At 36.7% G+C, this 21,935-nt stretch overlaps 1 protein-coding gene across 4 annotated transcripts in view; it reads left to right on the forward strand.

The window, feature by feature from the left end:
- The window catches only part of OSGIN2 (oxidative stress induced growth inhibitor family member 2), a 32,462-nt gene that overhangs the window by 1,457 nt on the left and 9,070 nt on the right, over nucleotides 1-21,935 (forward strand). For 3 of the 4 annotated variants that reach the window (XM_004474739.3, XM_004474740.4, XM_004474742.4), the window contains exons 2-4: nucleotides 14,279-14,433; nucleotides 18,750-18,886; nucleotides 19,482-19,673. In XM_004474739.3, coding sequence (XP_004474796.2) covers nucleotides 14,279-14,433; nucleotides 18,750-18,886; nucleotides 19,482-19,673 — 484 coding nt within the window. Of the gene's footprint in view, nucleotides 1-7,978; nucleotides 8,259-14,278; nucleotides 14,434-18,749; nucleotides 18,887-19,481; nucleotides 19,674-21,935 lie in introns of those variants that run through there. The other variant, XM_004474741.5, reaches the window with a different exon arrangement.

Genomic DNA, 21,935 nt, shown 5'->3' on the forward strand with positions numbered 1-21,935 from the left:
ATTTTTATTACTAATTAAAAAAAAAAAAATCCTAATAAGTTCTGGATTGAAGGAAGGTAGGGAATTACTTTAAACCTAGTTAAAAATAGGTTTATACTTGTTAACAAGGTAACATGTATATTATAGAAATTTGAGGAAGGTAGCGATTTTTGACTCAAGTTATGGAGAACGTTTTTAGAGGTGAAAAGAATAATACATTTAAATGCTTTTATTTTATTTTTTTGAGGTACAAGGTGGGGATTGAACGCGGGACCTCATGTAGGAAGCCAGCTTTTAACCACTGAGTCACATGGGCCCACCCATACATTTTAAAATAAAAGTATACCTGTGTTCCAGATCTAGCACATAATTGACCCTTCTGTCAGGTATGGGGAGAATGACCAAAGGTATTTGAAACTGGTTTTAAACCCGGGGTGAAGAAATAAGAGGAATTTCAATTTTAGTGAAGACTTACTTTAATAAGTTACTTTGCTTTACCTATATGATTTTCTAAAATAATAATGTAGAAAACTTCTTTTTTGGTAAAATATTAAATGCTAATGAAGAGTTCTTAAATAGGGATTCATGAATAAAACTTAGGTGGACCATGACCTTGGATGGAAAGAAAGGTATGTTTTTTTCACCAAACTTTAACTGAAAACATCCCTTCAAGTATGAATATAGGCAACAAATCACAGTAGTATTTACTACTTTGTCTTCATTAGGAATCACAAATAATTATATCACATTACAGTTGTTGCGGACAATTAGAAATACTGTTAATGCATCATTTTTTTCAAAATTAAATTCATTGCTAAATTTAATAGAGAAGCACATATAAATATATCACAGTTTATAACTGTGTTACTATATAACTGATTTCCTTGTAAATTTTATGAAACTTTATGTATTTAATAACGTTATTCAGAGGAGTCCGATGCATCACTAAATGCACAAGGGGTTTAAGTCACAGAGAAGGTTCAGAAATACTGTTGTGATAGTGCACAATCCAGCCTTGCCCAGTTTTTCAATAAGTTTTATATGAGTCTATAATTTCTGGATTTTTTTTAAGAACTTTTTTATGTAATAAATTTTGAAGTAAGTCTAGGCAAGTTTCTGTTAACTATTTGAAAAAGCTGGTTTGAAAGTATCACATTCACTTTAGAGAATTTTAGAAGACAAGTTTCCATAGTGAAAAATTAAGCTGAAACCACTGGAGACTCACTTTTCAGAAAATACTGTCTGAGAGCCTTTCGGTACAGCTAAACTCTAATGGGACAGTTTAGGATTCATATATATTCATTTTGCCTTAGATTGTGAATGATTATTTACCTTTGTGAACAACTATTTGGAGAGTTGAACATTAAGTATTTGCTATATTTTGATCTTAAGAGACAGAAAGACAAAAGCCTGTTAGGTAAAAGATTAAAAATTATGCTAAGCCACAATTTCTTTGTGAAAACAGCTCTATTGTGTCTAAAATTAAAACAAACAAAAAACATAGTTTGCCATCCCCTTCAGGAATATGTGTCTAATTTACTAATGCTGTATTTTAAGGAAGTTCATTAGAGATACACATTTTAAAGCAGGTTATGACAACATCTGTATTTTGGATTTTATCTAATATTTGAAAGGATAGGCATTGTGAGAGAACGGTCCACTAACTTTCCAAAGCAGAAAACCTCATACTTTCTGTTCTGGAAGATGAGTATGTCTAACTTCATTTGTGAGTTCAGAACCTACTTTCAGGTGGTAGTATTATTTTGGTAACAGTTTAGGACCATGCTTGCAAAGACTATCGAAATTCAAGTAGTAAAGCACTTCATTTGAGGTTTTTTTTTTTTGGTATTCTCAAATTTTTAAAGAAAATTGCACATACCATATAGAATTCCCATACATCACCCCACCACCAGCACCTTATGTTGCTGTGACGGGTTTGTTACAGTTGATGAAATAGAACATCGTTACAATATTACTACTATCTACAGTCCATAGCTTATATTTGGTGTATTTTTCCCACAAACCATCCTATTGTTAATACCATGTATTAGTAAAAATATTAACAAATTAATAACAAGTATTAGTCTCTATATTTGTTATAGTTCATGAGAAAACATTCTCATATTTGTACCGTAAATCATAGTTTTTCATTCACTGTGGAATTCACTGTTATATACTTCACTGGTTTGTACAAGCCATCCAAAGTGTACACTCATTAGCTCTCAATTTTATCAGACTTGTGCTGTCATAAGCTCAGTCCATTTCAGAATATTTTCATTACTCCAAGAGGAAAAATCCCATATCCCCTTGTACTCCCCTGTTATTAGTTAGCCAAAAGGGTGCTGATGCAAAATACCAGAAATCAGTTTGTTTTTATAAAGGGTATTTATTTGGGGTGGATGCTTACAGTTACCAGTCCATAAAGCATAAGTTACTTCCCTCACCAAAGTCTTTTGCCACGTGTTGGAGCAAAATGGCTGCCAACATCTGCCAGGGTTCAGGCTTCCTGGGTTCCTCTCTTCCCAAGGCTTACTTCTCTCCAGGCTCAGGGTTCCTCTCTTCCTGGGGCTTGCTTCTCTTCCCTCACAACCCGGCTCCTTTGTGTGCTAACTTCCTGGGGCTCCAGCTCAAGACACAACCTCCCTTCTCTGCAGTGTAGTTTCTCTGGGTACCAACCCACCAAAGGTCAGAAGGGTGGGGACTCATAGATAAAAGACATGGCAAAGGACAGAGTTGGAGTTTTGATGTTGGAATTTGATGCTCAAGCCCCAGGAAGTAAGCACACAGAGAAGCTTGGTCTTGAGGAAGAGAGAAAGCCCAGGGAAGAGAAACAAGCCATTCACCTAATAGTCTACAGAGCTGACCTTGTGGAGAGAGGCAAAGCCTAGAGAGCCTCATAGTTTACAGCTGACCTTGTGGAGAAACCAAAGGAGCTGAACCCAGAGAAGAAATGAACCATGGGAAGGGAGGAACCCAGGAAGCCCGAACCCTGGCAGATAGCAGCAACCATCTTGCACCAATACGTGGTAAAAGACTTGGTTGAGGGAAGTAACTTATGCTTTATGGCCTGGTAACTGTAAGCTTCCACCCCAAATAAATACCCTTTATAAAAACCAACCAATTTCTGGTATTTTGTATTAGCACCCCTTTCGCTGACTAATGAAAGTACCTTGTTTGCAATTGTTAAACTATTACGATATTACTGTTAACTATAGACTAAACATTTTATAATTGGATACTTTGTCTTTTTATTGTTAACTTGTGTGATTTCCTTATATATCATGGATATTAAACTTTTATCAGATATGGGATTGCCAGATAGTTTCTTCCATTGAGTTGGCTGCCTTTTGATCCTTTTGATAAAGTCCTTTGAGGTGCAAAAGTATTGAATTTTGAGGTTCCCTTTTATCTATTTTTTCTTTTGTTGCTTATGCTTTGGGTGTAAGGTTTAAGAGACTACCGTGTACCACAAGATTTTGAAGATGTTTTCCTACATTTTCTACTAGGATTTTATGGTTGTTGTTTTTCTTTAGGTCCTTGATCCATTTTGGGTTAATTTTTGCTATAAGGTATGAGATAGGGGTCTTCTTTCTTTTTTTTGGATATGGTTATCCAGTTCTCCCGGCACTGTTTGTTGAATAGGCTATTCTGGCCCAGTTGGGTGGGCTTAACAGCCTTGTCAAAAATCCCTTGATCATAGATGTGAGGGTTGATTTCTGAATTCATAATTTGATTCCATTGGCCAATATTCTATCTTTATGCCAATATCATGCCTTTTTTTTTTTTTTAACCACTGTAGCTAAGTAATATACTTTGAAGTCAGGAAGTGCAAGTCCTCCAATTTCTTTCTTCTTTTTTAAAAAATATTTTTGGCTATTTGGGGCCCCTTACCCTTCCACATAAATTTGATTATTGGCTTTTCAATTTATGACAAAAAAAAAAACTGTTGGGATTTTTATTGGGATTGCATTGAATCTGTAAATCAGTTTGGGTAGAATTGACATCTTAACAATATTGAGTCTTCCAATTCATGGACATGGAATATCTTCCCATTTATTTAAGTCATCTTTAGTTTCTTTTAACAATGTTTTGTAGTTCCCTGAATGCAGGTCCGCTATGTCTTTGGTTAAGTTTATTGCTAAATATTTTATTAATTTAGTCGCTATTAAAAATGGAACTTTTTTTCTGATTTCCTCCTCAGAATCCACATTAGTAGTGTTTAGAAACACTATTGATTTTTACCTGTTAATCTTGTATCCTGCCACTTTGCTGAATTCATATATTCTAGTAGCTTTGTTGTAGATCTTTCAGGATTTTCTAGATAAAGGCTCATGTCATCAGGGAATAGTGAAAGTTTTACTTCTTCCTTTCCTATGAGGTGCCCTCTATTTCTTTGTCTAGCCTAATTCCTCTAGCTAGAACTTTTAGCACAATATTGAATAATGGTGGCAATGGGCTTCCTTGTCTTGTTCTTGATCTCAGCAGGAAAGCTTTCAGTCTTTCACCATTTAGTACAATGCTAGATGTAAGTTTTCGTATACGCACTTTACCATGTTGAGCATGTTTCCTTCTAGTCTTATCTTTTGGAGTGTTGTTTTTTTCTTTTTTAATCAAGAAGGGTGCTGTGTTTTGTCAAATGCCATTTCTGCTTCAAGTGAAATGAGCATGTGATTTTTCTTCTTTATTAATGTGATATATTAGAGTAATTGATTTTCTTCCATTGAGCCACCCTTGCATATGAGGGATAAAATCCCATGGATCATGGTGTATAATTCTTTCAGTGTGCTTTGGATTTGGCTAGCAAGTATTTTGTTGAGGATTTTTCATCTATATTCATTTGAGAAATTGGTCTGTAAATTTCTCTTTTTGCAGTATCTTTATCTGGCTTTGCTATTAGGATGAGGTGGACTTCATAGAATGTGGTTGGTAGTGTTTCCTTCTATTCAGTTTTTTGGAACAGTTTTTTGAGTAGAATTGGTATTCGATCTTCTTTTAATAACTGGTGAAATTACCTATGAAGCCATCTGGTCATGGGCTTTTCATTTTTGGGAGTGTTTTTTTGTTTTTTTTTTTTTCTTTTCTTTTCTTTCATGAGGTACTAGGAATTGAACCTGGGACCTCGTACATGTGAAGCAACCACTGAGGCTCACCCTCTCCCTCACCCTCATTTTTGAAGGATAGTTTTGCCAGATAAAGAATTCTTGGCTGGCAGTTTTTTTTTTTCTCTCAGTACTTTAAATATATCATACCACTTTTCTTCTCACCTCCATGGTTTCTGATGTGAGATTGGTACTTAGTCTTATTGACCTTCCCTCATATATGATGCATTGCTTTTCTCTTGCTGCTTTCAGAATCCTCTCTTTATCTCTGGGATTTGACATTCTTAATAGTAGGTGTCTTGGAGCATGTCTATTTAAATGGATTTATTTTATTTGGGGTGCGTTGTCCTTGGATATTGATATTTATGTCTTTCATAAGGATTGGGAAATTATTGGTCATTATTTCCTCAAATATTCTTTCAGCCCCCTTTTTTTTGTTCTCCTCTCCTTCTGGGATATCTGTAATGTGTATGTTTGTATGTTTCATGTTGTTATTTAATTCCTTGAGACCCTGTTCCATTTTTTTCAGTTTTTTCCAACTTTCTTTTCTCTGGTTTTTTCAAGTTCAGATGCTCTTTCTTCTAAATCACTAATTCTGTCCTCATCCAACTCAAATATGCTGTTATATGCCTCTGATGTATTTTATTAAATTTTCAAGTACTTTTATTGAGATGTATTCACATACCATACTATAATGTATTTTTTAAACTCATCTATGGTATCTTTCATTCCCATAAAATATGTTACTTTACTTTGCAGACTTTCAAATTGTTTTATGCTCACCCAGTGTCTTCTAATATCCTTTCTCTCTTTAGCCATATTTTCCATCGACTCCTTGAATTCATTTAGGATATTTATGTGAACATCACTGATTAATTGTCGTGAATCCTGTGTCTCATCAAGATTTATTTTTGCTTTTCGATGCCTTTATTAAGAAATATCAAAAGTTGATTACAGCTCCATGCAGTTCTAGAAAGTTCAAGTGAAAGGTGATATAAGGATCCCATTGATTTGCATCTTTGAATGCTATGGTAGCTTGCCAAAGGGGAAACCTTGCAACCCCTGTCAACTTACTTGTTTTAACAGGGGTCCACAACAGTGTGTTTCCCCATTTTCACTAGGCCACAAGCACAGTACCTTAAGTTACTTGAAATAGTTTCAATAGTTTATAAATACTTAAATATTTGTCCTAATTTGCCATCAACCCTTCCTATAAAAAACTGTTTCTAGTACAGCGTTTGCATCCCATTCACTGCTTGTTTGTATTACATTTTCACAAAGCCTGCTTTAAAAGTTGGAAAATACTGACTCACGTTACCATATTATACAAGGGAGAACTCATTCACACTGTTATGTTTTTATTTAACATTTAATGAATAAAGGGGGAATCACTCAACTTGGAAACAAATCACCACAGTCATTCCATGGAGGCATCACCTGTAGGGTATACCTGTCACTTGCGCTGAGCTCCAGTCACAAATGGTTGTTAGTGTGACTGAGAACTATTAGATGAGAATACCAACACAAAATCCAGAAAGCGATCTTTTCAGGGTAAAGCATCCAAATCTCTTGCATGTTGGGACATTTCATCAGAGGGGAATTACAGTTTGAAAATACTTGGGACCAGTAGATCATCAGGACCACATCGGAAACAGCAATCACGTGCTGCACCTTGGTTGAGGCTCGTGCTGGTTTGTCTACAAGTAGGCTGCTGAAGAGACTGTCCAGCAACATCAGCGAGAGGCACCTTCAGAGGAAGAATTCCTTGTTCACACATGAGACTATGTGTGTCTCATTGGCTTGCACTCATACTCGGTGACAGAAGGGTCTGCAGTGATCTTGCTTGTGGTAATTGTAGAACTTGACTTATCACACCATCTCAAGGTCCCAATGTCAATGAATGGCATGGTGATCTAGATAGGCTGCCACTCTCCCCTCTAATTAGAGCCACACCTTCTCTATCATATGTGCCTATATAAACAATTCTGTCCCCATCAGGCTCTTTAGACTTCAACACCAGTGGGATGAGTACACCACCATTGGAAATGTTCTTGACCTTCAGAGTGGTAGGCTTGATTTTTACCTCCACCTTGTAGGAGGAGCCAGTGAACAGCTTGATAATGCAGTTCCTGGCTGAAGCATTGCCCATCCACTTTGTTGGAGACCGCGCTGTTGTTGGGCTGGATGCGCAGCATCATGGAGAAGTATATGAGGCCCAACATGTCCCCCATGGCTGGGCAGGGGGCTGGCACTAGGGCTTTTGGGAGTGGCAGGAAGTGCTGGAGCACAGTGGAAGAGAGGAAGCTTGGGGAAGGAGGGAGGGAGGAGGTGGAGGGGAGGCTGCAACTAGGAGCCCAGGGCCTTCTCTGCTGTCTGCCTTGGCTTTGGAGGAGCAATTCGTGAGGCTGCAGCTCCCCCGCCCCCCCCCCCCCACTCTGGGAGGAAGTGGGACCAGGAGATACCAACCAATCCTGGAAGCTTTCCCATCCCCCATCCCCTGTTCCCCATCCTGTACCCTCTGGGCATGGGTGGGCTCACTCTGACCCACAGGCTGGAGCAGATAAACAGCCATTGGGGCAGAGATAGTTAAGCCTATTAATCTCATCAGGATTTTTGATTTGTTTCTTTTGCTTGGCCATATCTTCTTCTTTCTTATAATGGCTTGTAATTTTTTGCTGATGTTTAGGTATTCAGTTATGCTGTTGAATCTGACATTTTCCCTTGCATAATGGTTTTGCTTCATGGCTTTTCTTTGCTTTTTGGTTCAACTTACTCTAAATCTTTAAAGTTGTCCTGCTTAAATTAACAAAACAGAACCAGGGGTCCACTAATGGGGCACAGACCAGATTCAAAGATCCTGGGACATGAGACTTGAAAAAGTTTTTTTTTTTTTCTTGTAGTTTTCTGGACTGCCAGGCTGTGGTGCTGCTTGGAGAATCATTCCACAGGGGCATCTCTTGCAACCCCCATTTGCTGGGCTTATTTGGGCCGAGATTCAAAGCAGACCCTGCTAGCCAGACTCACTGTAAAGAAAGCACTCTGAACCCTCTATTGCACCTGTCCACTTCCCAGGGAAAGAGACCTCTGTTCCCCTTTTAGTGGGCCATAGTGAGCCACAGGTTTTACCAAGGCTGTTCACCTTGAGGGTGGGGGGACGGATGCCGTTCCCAGCTACAAACGGTGAGTAACCCATGGTTTTCATTTTGGCTTCTACATCTTTCTGGCCTTCTCTGTCCTGGATGATGCGCAGCACTCTCTTGGTCTGCACATCCCCTCAGCAACTCCCTCAGACAGATTTGTCCTTCCTCCATGGTTTCTGTTGGAGTTGAGCTCTGCCTACTATTCTCATGCCATCTTCGAGGAAATTCTCTTCATTTGAGTTTGAGTGATCATTTTTAAAAGTATTGCTTTGATGTAGGAAATACTGGTTTTTTATCCTAATATTATGCCTACACCATAGAAACATTTGTTTTTAAATTCTAGACTTTAATGTTTAAAAAAAAAAAAGGAAGGCCACCGAAGAGCATCATCTGAGATTTCAATAGACTTTTAACTTAATGCTCAACAATAGGGTAACTTTTTGCGTGTGTGTAAAGTGCTATTTTTTAGTATTTTCTAAAATGTAATTGTACATATTTTCCAATCAGTGCTGCCAAATTAAAAATAGATTTAATTTTTTGTTACAGTAAATGCTTAAGTAGAACACACATTTGTCTAATTGGATAGTGAGTATAGAAATTTGCACCATTCATAGTCCTGTGATAGCATATGCATATTTTGTACAGCATGTATAGCTATTCCAAATTTATAATTTACACTTTACATTGTTTTTTGAAAGAATAGTTACTAGTTAAGCAGGCTCTTCTTTCACTGTTGCTTTAAGTAAAACCAGCAAATCAGACTTGTTTTTTTATGCACTTAATTCAGAGTTTTTCAGATCTCTGTTGAAGCAGCATTAAATTTATTAAATTATGTTCAGATTTATTGCATATATTTTGCCATACACGTTATACCAATGAATACTAGAAAATCAGAGCAAATTACCTATACTATGTAGAGAATTTAGATAAGCTAAAACATTAGCTCTACTTAATATATTTGAATCAAGGAACATGCTAGAGCCAAATTGCTTGAGGTCCATGGAAAAAAACTACTAGAATTAACAAATGAGTTTATCAGTTCTGCAAGATAAAAGATGAACTTATATCAATCAGTTGTATTTCTATACACTAGCAATGAACAATCTGAAAATGAAATTAAGAAATCAGTTCCATTTTTTTAATGATATAAAAAAGAATTATATCAGTTAACCAAAGGAATGTAAAACTTGCATGCTGAAAACTACAAAACATTGAAAGAAAGGAAGAAGGCCTAAATAAATGGAAAGAAATTCCATATTTCTGGATCAGAAAACTTAATATTCTACAAAACAACACTAATCAAGACAATGTGGTACTGGCATAGGATAAACATATAGATCAGTAGAGTAGAATTAAAAGTCCTGAAATAAGCCCTTACATTTTTTTGTCAATTGACTTTTGACAAAGATGCCAAGAAAATGGAGAAAGAACAGTCTTTTACTCAAATGGTGCTGGTTCAACTGGATATCTGCATGCAAAAGAATGAAGTTGGACCCCTATCTCATACCATGTATAAAAATTAGCTCAGGAGAGTGTGAGAAAGAAGAGGCAAGAAAGACTCCTGGACCAACCAAAGCCTATACACTGCTGCATCCTCATGTCCAGTGCTTACATCCCACTACTGTAGCCACAATGCCCAAGAGAGACTGAAAGGGATGCTAAAGGAGATAAAATCAAGGTAAAGGATAAACAACAGAATATTAATAAGGTTAACTGCTAAACCTGCTCCTCCAAAGCCAGAGCTTAAGCCTGAGAAGGACCCTGCAAAAAAGGGAGGGAAGGTACCCAAGGGAAAAATAGAAATAACCCTCCAGAAAATGTAGATGCCAAAACAGACCAGGCACAGAATGCTGAAGGTGTTGGAGACAAATAAGTGAAGAGAGTGGATTTTTGATAACTGTACTTCGAGTGCTGTACAGTTTGAAATACTATTTTTTATCAAGTTTCATAAAATAGCATTTTGTTTTACTTTTTTTTTTAAGCTGTGTTGTTAGCACACAGAACACTTCATTTTGGTTTTTTGGGGAAGGAGCAGAAGTCTAACAGAATATTTCAGAAGATGGATTGATATGGAAAAAAACGTCTTTCCCTTCCAGTTTTGAGAGACTTCCTCTTTACCTCCAGGAGAAGGAATTCCCTAATGGTGACACAAATTGGCCACCTTGGAAGAAATGCCTTGTGTGGAAGAACTAAAATTTGTTTTTATGTCCTCCTGTCCTCTTCTCCCTCTCTGCCTGCTGCATAGACTTGACTTCTATAAATCCAGAGACCTAACCACCCAAAATTGGTTATCAGAATGTTAGGCAATCTGGACTTTCCAGTGATACTGTTGAGATGTCATCTTTCCAAAGAATAGCAATTCCTTTTTTAGTTGTGGATCTTCAGACTCATAATTCTGCTATTTTCATTTCATTTATTGAAAGTCAGGGTTGGCATGTGAAAAGTTGTTAAAACAACATACTAAATGTGAAATGTCAACTCTCTGTAAACTTTCCCTCAGAGCATCATATGAAGACTTCACTGGGTTTTGTAGTGGCTTTCTGATTTTGATAGTTCCTTGAAGAAGGGAGTTTGAAAGTTGGTGTATACTGCTAATGATTAAATGGCTATGTCCTTCCTGAAATACCATGATCGTTTATGAGAAGTATCTTTAATAAAGCTGGACACAGTTGGCTTGGAAAAAATGTTAACTCAAAATGGATCAAAGACCTAAACCTAAGAGCTAAAACTATGAAACTCTTAGAGGAAAACATAGGAGTAAATCTTTGTAACCTTGAATTAGGCAGGGGTTTCTTAGATATGACACCAAAAGCACAAGCAAAACAAAAAAATAAATTGGACTTTGTCAAAATGAAAATCTTTTGTTCTTCTAAGGATGCCATCAAGAAAGTGAAAAGACAGCCCACAGAATGGGAGAAAATATTTATTAATCATACCTGAAAAAATGATTGTATCCACAAAACATAAAGGACTTTGACAGCTCAGTAATAAAAGACAACCCAATTAGAAGAATGTGCAAAGAATGTGAGTGAATATTTCTCCGAAAAAGATGTACTGGTGACCAATAAACCCATAAAATGATGCTTGACATCAGTAGTCATTTGGGAAATGCAAATCAAAACCACAGTGAGGTGCTGCTTCACACCCACTAGAATGGGTATGAACATAAAAACAAAAGGTATTGGTGAGGACGGGTGGGAGATTGAAACCCTCATACATTGCTGGTGGGATTGTAAAATGGTATAACTACTTTGGAAAACATTTTGGTAGTTCCTCAGGATGTTAAACATAGAGTACCTATGGCCCAACCATTGCACTTCTGGGTATATACTCAAAAGAAGTGAAAACGTGTCCACATGAGAACTTGTAAGTGAACGTTCATAGCATTATTCATAATAGCCAAAAAATGGAAAGAACCCTGATGTTCATCCAATGATGAATGGGTAAACAAATGTGATATATCCATATAATTAAATGTTACTCAGTCATAGAAAGGAATGAGTTACTGATGCACACTACAACATGGGTGAACATCAAAAATGTGCTTTGCAAGCCAGGACAAAAGGTGACATATTGTATGAGACATTCCATTTATATGAAGTATCCAGAACAGGCAAATTCATAGAGACAGAAAGTAGATTAATGGTTGTCAGAGACTGGAGCAAGAGGAGAATGGGGAGTGATTGCTAATTTTTTGTGTGTGATAAAACTTTTCTAGAATTACTGGTGATAATGGCAAAATCTTGTGGGTATACTAAAAACCACTGAATTGTGCTCCTTAAAATGGTGAATTGTATAGTATGCGAATTATATCTCAATAAATTTCTTGTTAAAACATTTCCAAAGTTCTTTTTATTATATACTTTGGTTTAGGATCTGGTCATATGACCTATTATCTTACTCATGTTTTTGAATTCTTGAAAACTATAGGCCTTTTTTCATGAACAAGAATCCAGTAGGGATATTTTATTTCTAATTGTCTTAATCTCTGAAGTTACTTTTTTCTTCCTTTTAAATTATAAATGGATTATTTGAGAGGACAAGTCCAATGTCATGAAAGATAATTGCTTATAAAAGTCATTAATTAATAGCTATAATAAAATCCTTAGGCTTACCAGAAAAAAAATATTGTTTGAGCTATCTTAACTTTGAATATTCAGAATCTCATAATAATGAGTTATATGAAAATTGAATTCTATTCTACCTTTTAATGAAAGCAATTTGGAATTTCTATAAGCCAACATATTTTAGTGCTAATCTAGTGAGTTTTTTAGGCATGGTTTGTCTTAAGGAATTTGAATATCAGGTATTTATTTCTCAGCATTTATTTGTAGACTTAAACTGGTAAAGGCATTTTAGATTTAGGTTTTGGGTATAAAATCAAATGAGCTAAATGCTAAAATGCCTTTATTCAGTTTGAGAGTGTACAGAATATCAGATATTTAAGTAGTCTTCTCAAATATATATGCTCAAATTAATTCTTAACACCAAGTATTCCCAGCCCCCACCTATTTTTAATGTGAAATGTTTAAGGTTTGGAGAAGTAACATCTCAGTACTTGCCAAAATTTTGATGATTATTATTTCCCAGGTTATATATGGAAGCAGCAGTGTTTGAGGTAGGGATATCTGGGAGAGACTGAATATGAGATAGGAGATTTGCATCTCTTGAAAGAGTCATGGCCTTTGCAGCAACAACAATAATAATGCTAATCAGGCCTGGGTAGGCAAAAGGATTTTGGTAAAAGCATCCAAAGGGAACTAGGAAATCTGGACATGGCAGATACTGAAGAAATACTGGGACAGGCCTGAGTATGGTACATCACATGAGTCCAGTTGCCAAGAAAAGGAAACATGCAAAACCGCTGATGCACTTTGGTGTGATCAGAGAGAGTGGTTGGAATGATTCTGAAAGCAATGGATTGAGTGTAAACTTCTTCCTTAAGGAGCAGGTTTGGGCTATGAGGAGGGGCTGCCCTTAATAGCCCTGCCTAATAGATAGCTATGCTAGCCAAAAGGGAGCATATTTCATTAGAGGAGTTCAAATATTTGGTAGTAGAGGTTAATAACTTTTTGGTTCAAAAGAAATCTCAATGTATTCTAGGAAATTCTCTCCTTTCCTAGGGTGGATTGGAAACTCTAAAGGTTGCAGGGAAACAGAAATTCCCAAATCTAATTTTATACCCTCCTCTAAGAATACTAAGTTCACTTGAACACATGTTTTTCATTTTTGGAATAGTATGGAACATACCCACTAGTAGGTAAACAGTTTAATATTTCTAGACATGGTGCCTGTTGCTGACTTTATGAAGATAAAAAAATAATTCAGGTGGGGAGTAGATATGGCTCAGTGGTTGAGCACCTGCTTCCATTGCTTAGAGTCCTGGGTTCAATGACCAGTACCTTCTAAAATAATAATAATTCAAGGATTCTATTCCAAAGAAATCCATACTATAATAAAGACTTTAACCATGTTCGGGGGATATTCCGTTTATTGCATGAGCATGTCAAAATGTTAAAAAGTAATTTCTAAGGAGGCAGTTAGGAAAGAAGATAGATTGGAAGTCAATATTAAGACCTTTCCATGAAACTCATTTCTTTTATTAAAATACACAATTTGTAATATATGAATATGTATTAGAGTAACTTCCTTAAAATACTGTGTGTCTGTCTTGCTCTAAATATACTGCCTTTTAATTAATGAAAAAAAGTGGAGAAGAAACTAGCCATTCTAGGAGAACTCAGAATTATAAAATCCCCAATACAATACAATGTTGTGTCTGTGGTCATTAAAGAGAACTTCTAATTTAATAGCTTGTCTACAAGATGCTAAAAAGAAATTAGCAACTATTTAGAAATTTTGGTTTTCAAAGTGGTGTAGGTTGACAGAGTTAAGTTACTAATTTGAAAGCATTAATAAGAGTTTCCTTTTCTTTATTAGTACATATTTGTAATGAATAATTTACGGTCTAAATACAGTCTAAGTAAAGACTGATTTTTATAAAAGTTTTATTGACTATACATCTCTTGTTTTGTTTTGTTCTGTGTTTGCTTTTTAAAGAAACTATAGTGACGCTGAAACCGAAGGAGAGATTTTTAATTCCTTAGTGCAATATTTTGGTGATAATTTGGGGCAAAAAGTTAAAGCAATGCCATTAGTTGAAGAAACTTCTTTACTTGAAGATTCATCATTGACTTTGCCTGTGGTGATAATAGGTAAGTTATTCCATTTATCCATTTAAATTACAGTTATGACCCTTACAAGTTGTATAAATATATAGTTTGTATAAGAGCCTAAGGATTGCTTGAAAAGTATGCTTAGGTTGTTTGGTATGTTAAATTAACTAATAACCAAATCTTTGGAGAGAATAATTAGTTTATTTATCTGACATTAGATTCTGTTGTTAGAAAGCAGTATCTTTTTGTTGAAGGATTATTATTACTATTTTATTTTAAAATACTGTTTATCAGTTGTGTCATAATCATATGCAGTGCTATGGTAATGATGATAACCATTATTATTAGAGGACTGTACAGAGGATTCTGTCTGTCCATTATTGGATTATACATTATAACTTTACAACACTCTGATGTTGATAGGGCAGATACAGACAGGGAAACTGGCTCAGAAGTTCAGTGACTTGTGCAAATTAGGTTAGTGTTCACTTAGTAGTGAACATGATAGTACTATGCTGTAATATGTTTCTAATTACCACTAACCAAAACATTACTATTATATATTCTTCGAATCACGTAAATAGAGAGCATATAAATTATTAAGCATTAAGCTACTAATAAAACCTAGTTACTTCAGAGTTTTTAAAGCTTTTTTAAAAAATTTTATTGTATATATTTAATTGCCTGTTGCGGATATCTTCCATCTAATTTTCAAACTCAGGAGCACCCAGATTGAAGCCAAGTTGAAAGAGAAAATGATAAGACATGGGTACCCTTGTGGCAAAGAACTTTGATAGTCTGTTTCAAAGTTCATTGGAAGTGAGGAAAAATCCTGTCCTCTAATTGGCTTGTAGGAAATGTTAGGAAAGAAGGAAAGCAGAGCAAGGTTGTTTTTCTACATTAGGTACACCTCTAGGGGGTATGACAAAGTTGCAGTTTTGCAGTAGTTCCCATCCAGGATAGATCTCAGAGACCCATACCTCATTTCCCTTTTTCTACTTATATCCAACTCTGGCATTCCATTGTGGATGTCTTGGAATAAGTAAAGGAATCCTGAATTCCTGTCCTAGGTGGGCTGTTGGTAGGGTCAGAAAAAGATAAGCTACCTTCATCTGTACCTGCCCATCCCTCTTCCCCCAAAACAATCTATCTATGCTTTGCATCAGCTAACCCATGTGTAGCTTAACCTAATATGTATAGGGCCATTATTTCTGACCATGGTATCACCAGTGTCAGCACAGATAAAATTTTCCTTAATATGTGTTTTCAGTTGCTACCACAAACATAGTGGCTTTAAACAACAGAAATGTTTTTTTTTTTAAGATTTTATTTACTTATTTATTTCTCTCCCCTTCCCCCCCGCCCCAGTTGTCTGTTCTCTGCGTCTATTTGCTGCGTGTTTTCCTTTGTCCACTTCTGTTTTTGTCAGCAACACAGGAATCTGTATTTCTTTTTGTTGTGTCATCTTATTGTGTCAACTCTCTGTGTGTGTGGTGCCATTCCTGGGCAGGCTGAACTTTCTGTCCCGCTGGGCGGCTGTCCTTACAGGGCGCACTCCTTGTGTGTGGGGCTCCCCTACGCGGGGGACATCCCTGCACGGCAGGGCACTCCTTGCGCGCATCAGCACTGCGCATGGGCCAGGTCCACACGGGTCAACGAGGCCTGGGGCTTGAATCACGGACCTCCCATGTGGTAGGTGGACGCCCTAACCACTGGGCCAAGTCTGCTTCCCAAATGTATTATCTTACTGTTTTGTGGGTCAGAAGTCCTACGTGGGTCTCACTGGACTAAATGCAAAGTGTTGGCAGGATTGTATTCCTTTCTGGAGACTCTAGGGAAAGTCTGTTTACTTGCCTTTTCCGGCTTCTAGAGGCAGCTTATATTCCTTAGCTTATGGCTTCCTTCTCCATTTTCAAAGCCAGCAATGTTATGTTTCTTCTACCCTTCTTTTGTAGTCACATCTCCCTCTGACCATATCCAGGAAAGGTTCTCTCCTTTTAAGGATTCATAATTAGATTGAGCCCACCTGGATAATTCAGGATACTGTCCCTGTTTCAAGGTCCTTAACATAATCATGTCTGTTCAGTACTACTTGCCATGTAAGGTAACTCATTCACAGGTTCATGGGATTAGTCCGGGACAACTTTGGGGAGAACATTATTCTGCCTACCACAATATAGTTCTTTCTGTTGATCTGCCTACTTATATTCTTTGCCATTGTCTATTTTTTTTTTTTTAAACTCCTCCCTGTCCCTGCCAGATGGGAGAAATAGCATTCCCTTTTCTATACTCTTACGTTTCTATTTTTCATACTTTAAGCAGATTTTATTTTATTTATTTATTTTTTTAATTAATTTTTTTATTTTTTATTGACTTTGTAATAATATTACATTAAAAATATATATGTGAGGTCCCATTCAACCCCACCCCCCCACCCCCCCTCTCCCCCCCCCCCCAACAACACTCGTTCCCATCATCATGACACATCCATTGGATTTGGTAAGTACATCTTTGGGCACCTCTGCACCTCATATATATTGGTTCACATCATGGCCCATACTCTCCTCTATTCCATCATGTAGGCCCTGTGAGGATTTACAATGTCCGGTGATTACCTCTGAAGCACCATCCAGGGCAGCTCCATGTCCCGAAGACGCCTCCACCTCTCATCTCTTCCTGCCTTTCCCCATACCCTTTGTCCATTATGTCCACTTTTCCCAATCCAATGCCACCTCTTCTATGTGGACACTGGATTGGTTGTGTCCATTGCACATTTATGGCAAGAGGAGGCTCAGATTCCACCTGGATGCTGGATGCAATCCTCCCATTTTCAGTTGTAATCACTCTAGGCTCCATGGTGTGGTGGTTGTCCTTCTTCACCTCCATCTTAGCTGAGTGTGGTAAGTCCAATAAATCAGATTGTAGGTGCTGGAGTCTGTTGAGGCTCAGGATCTGGCTATCACATTGTCAGTCCAGAGATTCAAATCCCCTAAATATATCTTAAACCCCAACATTAACTGCACCTCCAGCACATTAGCATGGAAGTCTTATGAAGGGAGATCCCATCTGAGTCCAGATTCATCACACATAAACACCATTTCCAAAGAGGGGCCATCTGCCCTGGTAGTTAACCCCATCGGCCATGACCATAACTCCCATGGGTCTCTTTAGCCCTCAAAGGAACCAATATCTGGGGGTTGTATCTGCTTTATCTGTCTCTCTGACTCTGCTCAGTTGTGCATGAGGGCAAACCTTCTGCCAGCCTCCAGACTCTTTTTTAGAAACTCGTAGCCATATAAACTCATTTCTCCTTTCCATTTCCCCCTTACTTTAGGTCAAACAGCATTTTAAAGTCATGGTATTTTATGTAGACATGGATATTCTGCTGATCCGCATTGAACCTTCCGTATAAGGTCATTTTCCAGTTGCATCATCAGTTGGTAGTTGATAGTGGTCCCTCGTTGCCAGGGAGGCTCATCCCCGGGTGTCATGTCCCACGCTGGGGGGAAGTTAAGCAGATTTTATATGGAGCAAAGTATTAGGCAAGGAATGGAATTTTTTTCTGATGGCTACCAGTAATCCCATTTAGATCAAACTTTTGAAAGGTAGAGATAGAAAAGTGTCAGTCCAGACTAAAGGAACTACATAAATGGAAGTAGGAAAACACAGGGATTAACAAGAGATCCAGTTTGGTTTTAGGTAAAGCATATAAGATATAAGGAAGGTAGAATAAGAGTATGGGACACGAAAGATGGATGAGACCAGAACCTGAGAGCCCTGGGTGGTCAGAAACAGATGACTAAGGCCTTTAGAATAGAGGGGGTAGCAGGATGAGGGTTGTGTTACCCAAACCCATCTGAGTGTAGTATTATAAAATGCTTTGGGAGTGGGTGAATCTAAAGTAAGAAAAACAGGAGGCTACTCTGGTCTCTAGGTGAAAGTACTGGAGTGAAAATAAGAAAGACAGTTGACTAGATATAGGTGGCAAATAGGTTTAGAACCAGAATTTGATTAACTTAGGAGTTTGCTAGTACCATACTTTGAGGTGGGGTTTAAAGGGAGGGGACCTAAATGAACACATTTTGTTTGTTAGGAGTGGGCCAATCAGGTGGAGTGAATACGTATCATTTGGAAATGTGGATATGTTCTTGGGAGAGAGGTTAATCTAGAAACCTAATTTTGGGAGTCTAGAGTTGAAGCCTTGAGTAGATGAGATTCCCAAGAGAAAGCAGGAGAAGGCAAAGGTCAGGGTCTTTTGAAACATCTGGTTTTAAGAGATCAGAGAAGGAAATGTTGGTGAGGGAGAAGAGTATTAAGATATATAATGTAACCTCCCATCCTTTTTTTCTATATAGGAAATGGACCCTCAGGAATATGCCTTTCTTATATGTTATCAGGCTACAGACCATATTTATCATCAGAAGCAATACATCCAAATACCATCTTACATAGTAAGTTAGAAGAAGCAAGACATCTTTCCATTGTTGATCAGGTATTATTTCTTTTTTCTTTTTTTTTTTTTTTTAATCCAAATCGGGTATTATTTCTTTACATGACAGTTTTGGATTTTTTTAGTGCTGAAACAAGATTAATTTTATTTTTATATAAGCATCATGTTTCCTAGTTGCAAATTCTTTATGCTCAATAACGGTCAGTCTTTAGATTCATATATTCTGCTAAGTTGCTTCTTTTCATTTTCTTAAGTTCATTAGAGCAGAATTTCTCAAATTTATTTCCTGATGGATATTTTAAAGGATTCTCTATGCTCATGTATGTTTAGGAAGTGCTGCCTTTTTCTACTGGGGTGCTAATGTAGCTATTAGCATATTAAAGGCATCTTCAAGTTTTGCAGTAAAATGATCTGATTAGCTTTGTTGAAACATAAGTTTTTCCCATATCTATTTGACCGAAAAAATATCTACTAAGATGTCAAGGAACATTGGTGTTCTGTAGCACACTATCTAGGAAATGCTGGATTAGAGTTACAGCCGTCACCATGATTATGATAGCTTCCCCCCACCCCCACCCCATTATTTAACTCTTTCTGCCTTTTTTTCTTTTTTCCTTTTTTTTATTAAATTCTTCAGGACTTAGAATACTTGTCTGAGGGCCTTGAAGGCCGATCATCCAATCCAGTTGCAGTACTTTTTGACACACTTCTTCATCCAGATGCTGACTTTGGGTATGATTATCCATCTGTTTTGCACTGGAAATTAGAACAACATCATTATATCCCTCACTTAGTTCTTGGTAAAGGACCACCTGGTGGGGCTTGGCATGTAAGTATTTTTTTTCTTAGCATTTTAGCATATATGAATTATATGCCATCTTGATAAAGACCATCTCAATTCTTAAGCATTATGCTAATACTGTTATATATTATGTTTACATTTTTTATCTGAGAATTTAAGTGCTATTCATTTTGTTAAATATAGGTTAAGTAGCAGTTAAGCTAAATTTGATTACTGAATGGTCTAGAATAAGCATTTCTCTATACTACTTTATAAGAATCAATAAGGATTATATAAAAACATTTCAGAAATGTTCTGCATTTTAAAAATTTTAATTTATTTGTATAACTTAGAGTTTACAAAATCTCACATAATATTTCAAATCAATATCCACTATTTCCTTTCATTTTTAACATCTTAAGTGAAGGATATATTGTAAAAGAAAGAGATTTTTTAAACTGGAGAACCAGTAAATCAAGGAATCATTCAATTGCTTTGCATTAGGACGTCAGCAAGTAATAATTACTATTCTCTCCTGTGTCCTCAGTAGATAATGCAGTGTCTATCTTATAAGCTACTCATTTGTTGTACAAATAAATATTAAATAATTCTGTATAGATTTCACTTGGATGTTCTATATTAGTGTAGTATTATACCCTAAAGAGTTATATACATTTATCAAGTGACTATTTCAGGGGCATTAGGGGACTTTCCTAGATTAAATACGAAATATATCATTACTTCTTTTTTTCATCTTAATTTCCCTTATGGTAATGAGTAGCACTACCCAGTTATCTGTGCTTTTAGCTTAAGTGTTTATATTTGCTCTATTAATATTAGCATTCTTGATAAAATGCTAATTTTAAAAAAAGCAAAATGCACATACTTTTTAGGTTTAGACTGCCTTCTAAATTCATGAGGTTTTATTGCTTTGATTACTAAAACTGAAAACATTTGAATTAGCAGTAAAACATGAAATACACTTAAAACTTCCTGATTTTTTCCCCAACATTTATCATATCCACTGGAATAGTGTTATAAATATTTGAGCTGCAATCCTGTCATCAAACACCACCTCTATGGAAGTTCCTGACTTTCCCATGCATACCTATTTGTTCATACCTTTGCATTCTTTACCTTATTCTTACCTCACAGTGCTTACCTATGGTATGGTTTATCCATTTATGCAGCTGTCTCCCCTGCCATGTTTCATATACTTCCTAGTTAACCTTAGTCACTAGCCAAAATGTAAGCTAACGAAGTCATCTGTCCCTGTCATATTCATCTTCATATAGTTCTTTACTTCCCTTATGATCCAGTTTCCCACCACTCCTCCCTCCCACACTTTCCATTTATGCCCTCTTAAGCCCCATTTACTGACAAGCAAACTTTACCATCCTTAACCATTTCAGCCATTTGCCATTTCAACTCCCTTCCTTGAAAGTTTGCTCTTTCCTGAAGATACCACTCCTTGGGTCAGGTCATGCCATTTTATAACTCCTCTATCATTATAGACTGTTGCCCTTAATTACTGAATCTGTGGCGCCTAATTCATGGTCTTCCATTATATCCATTAAATATTACCACCTTGAATGATTTTACCCTCTACATACATAAACAATTCCTTAACCTCTTATATTCCTAATGTCCTCGTTTCCAGTGGCCTTCTCTTCCATTCTTCTTCAGCTACTAGCTCTTATGGTGCCACTGTACATTTTATCATCCATGACTGCTCAACTTACGAAAACAAAATTCTCAGCTATTGTACTTTCTGATCACGGCTTCCTATTCTGGCTGCTTCATCCAGTTACTCCCACTGTACCTAATCATCAAACTGAGAATGCTCCAGGCTCTGATCTTCTTTACCCCTTTACCTTACCCAGCTTAGGTTCTATAGTCCATTGAGTTAACTATTCACCTTAACTCCCTTGACCCATTGCCCTTCCATCACATCAGTTTGGCAAAAAAGCAGTTTATCCAACTGTCCACCTTAACTTTCCTATACTTGGGCTGTCAAATGTTACCACAGAAAAATTATACAACTGTGAAAAGGATTCTCCAACTCATTTGGCCTTGAACATTGCTTATTAATCCATTGTTTTTTCCTTAAATTTTTTTTTTCTTCTCAAACTTATATCCTTTTTTTCTTCATTACGCTTAGAAATGTTCTTGGTTCTTACCTTACAGAGAAAATGGAATTCATCAGACTTGAACGTCCATAATTTCATCCTCAAATCTACAAATTTATCTGCATTCATGTTAATTCATTGTTTCGTATCTTCTGTTATAATGGAAGAGGTATCACTTCTC

Source organism: Dasypus novemcinctus, chromosome 14 (assembly GCF_030445035.2).
Source record: "Dasypus novemcinctus isolate mDasNov1 chromosome 14, mDasNov1.1.hap2, whole genome shotgun sequence".
Classification (NCBI taxonomy): Eukaryota; Metazoa; Chordata; class Mammalia; order Cingulata; family Dasypodidae; genus Dasypus; species Dasypus novemcinctus.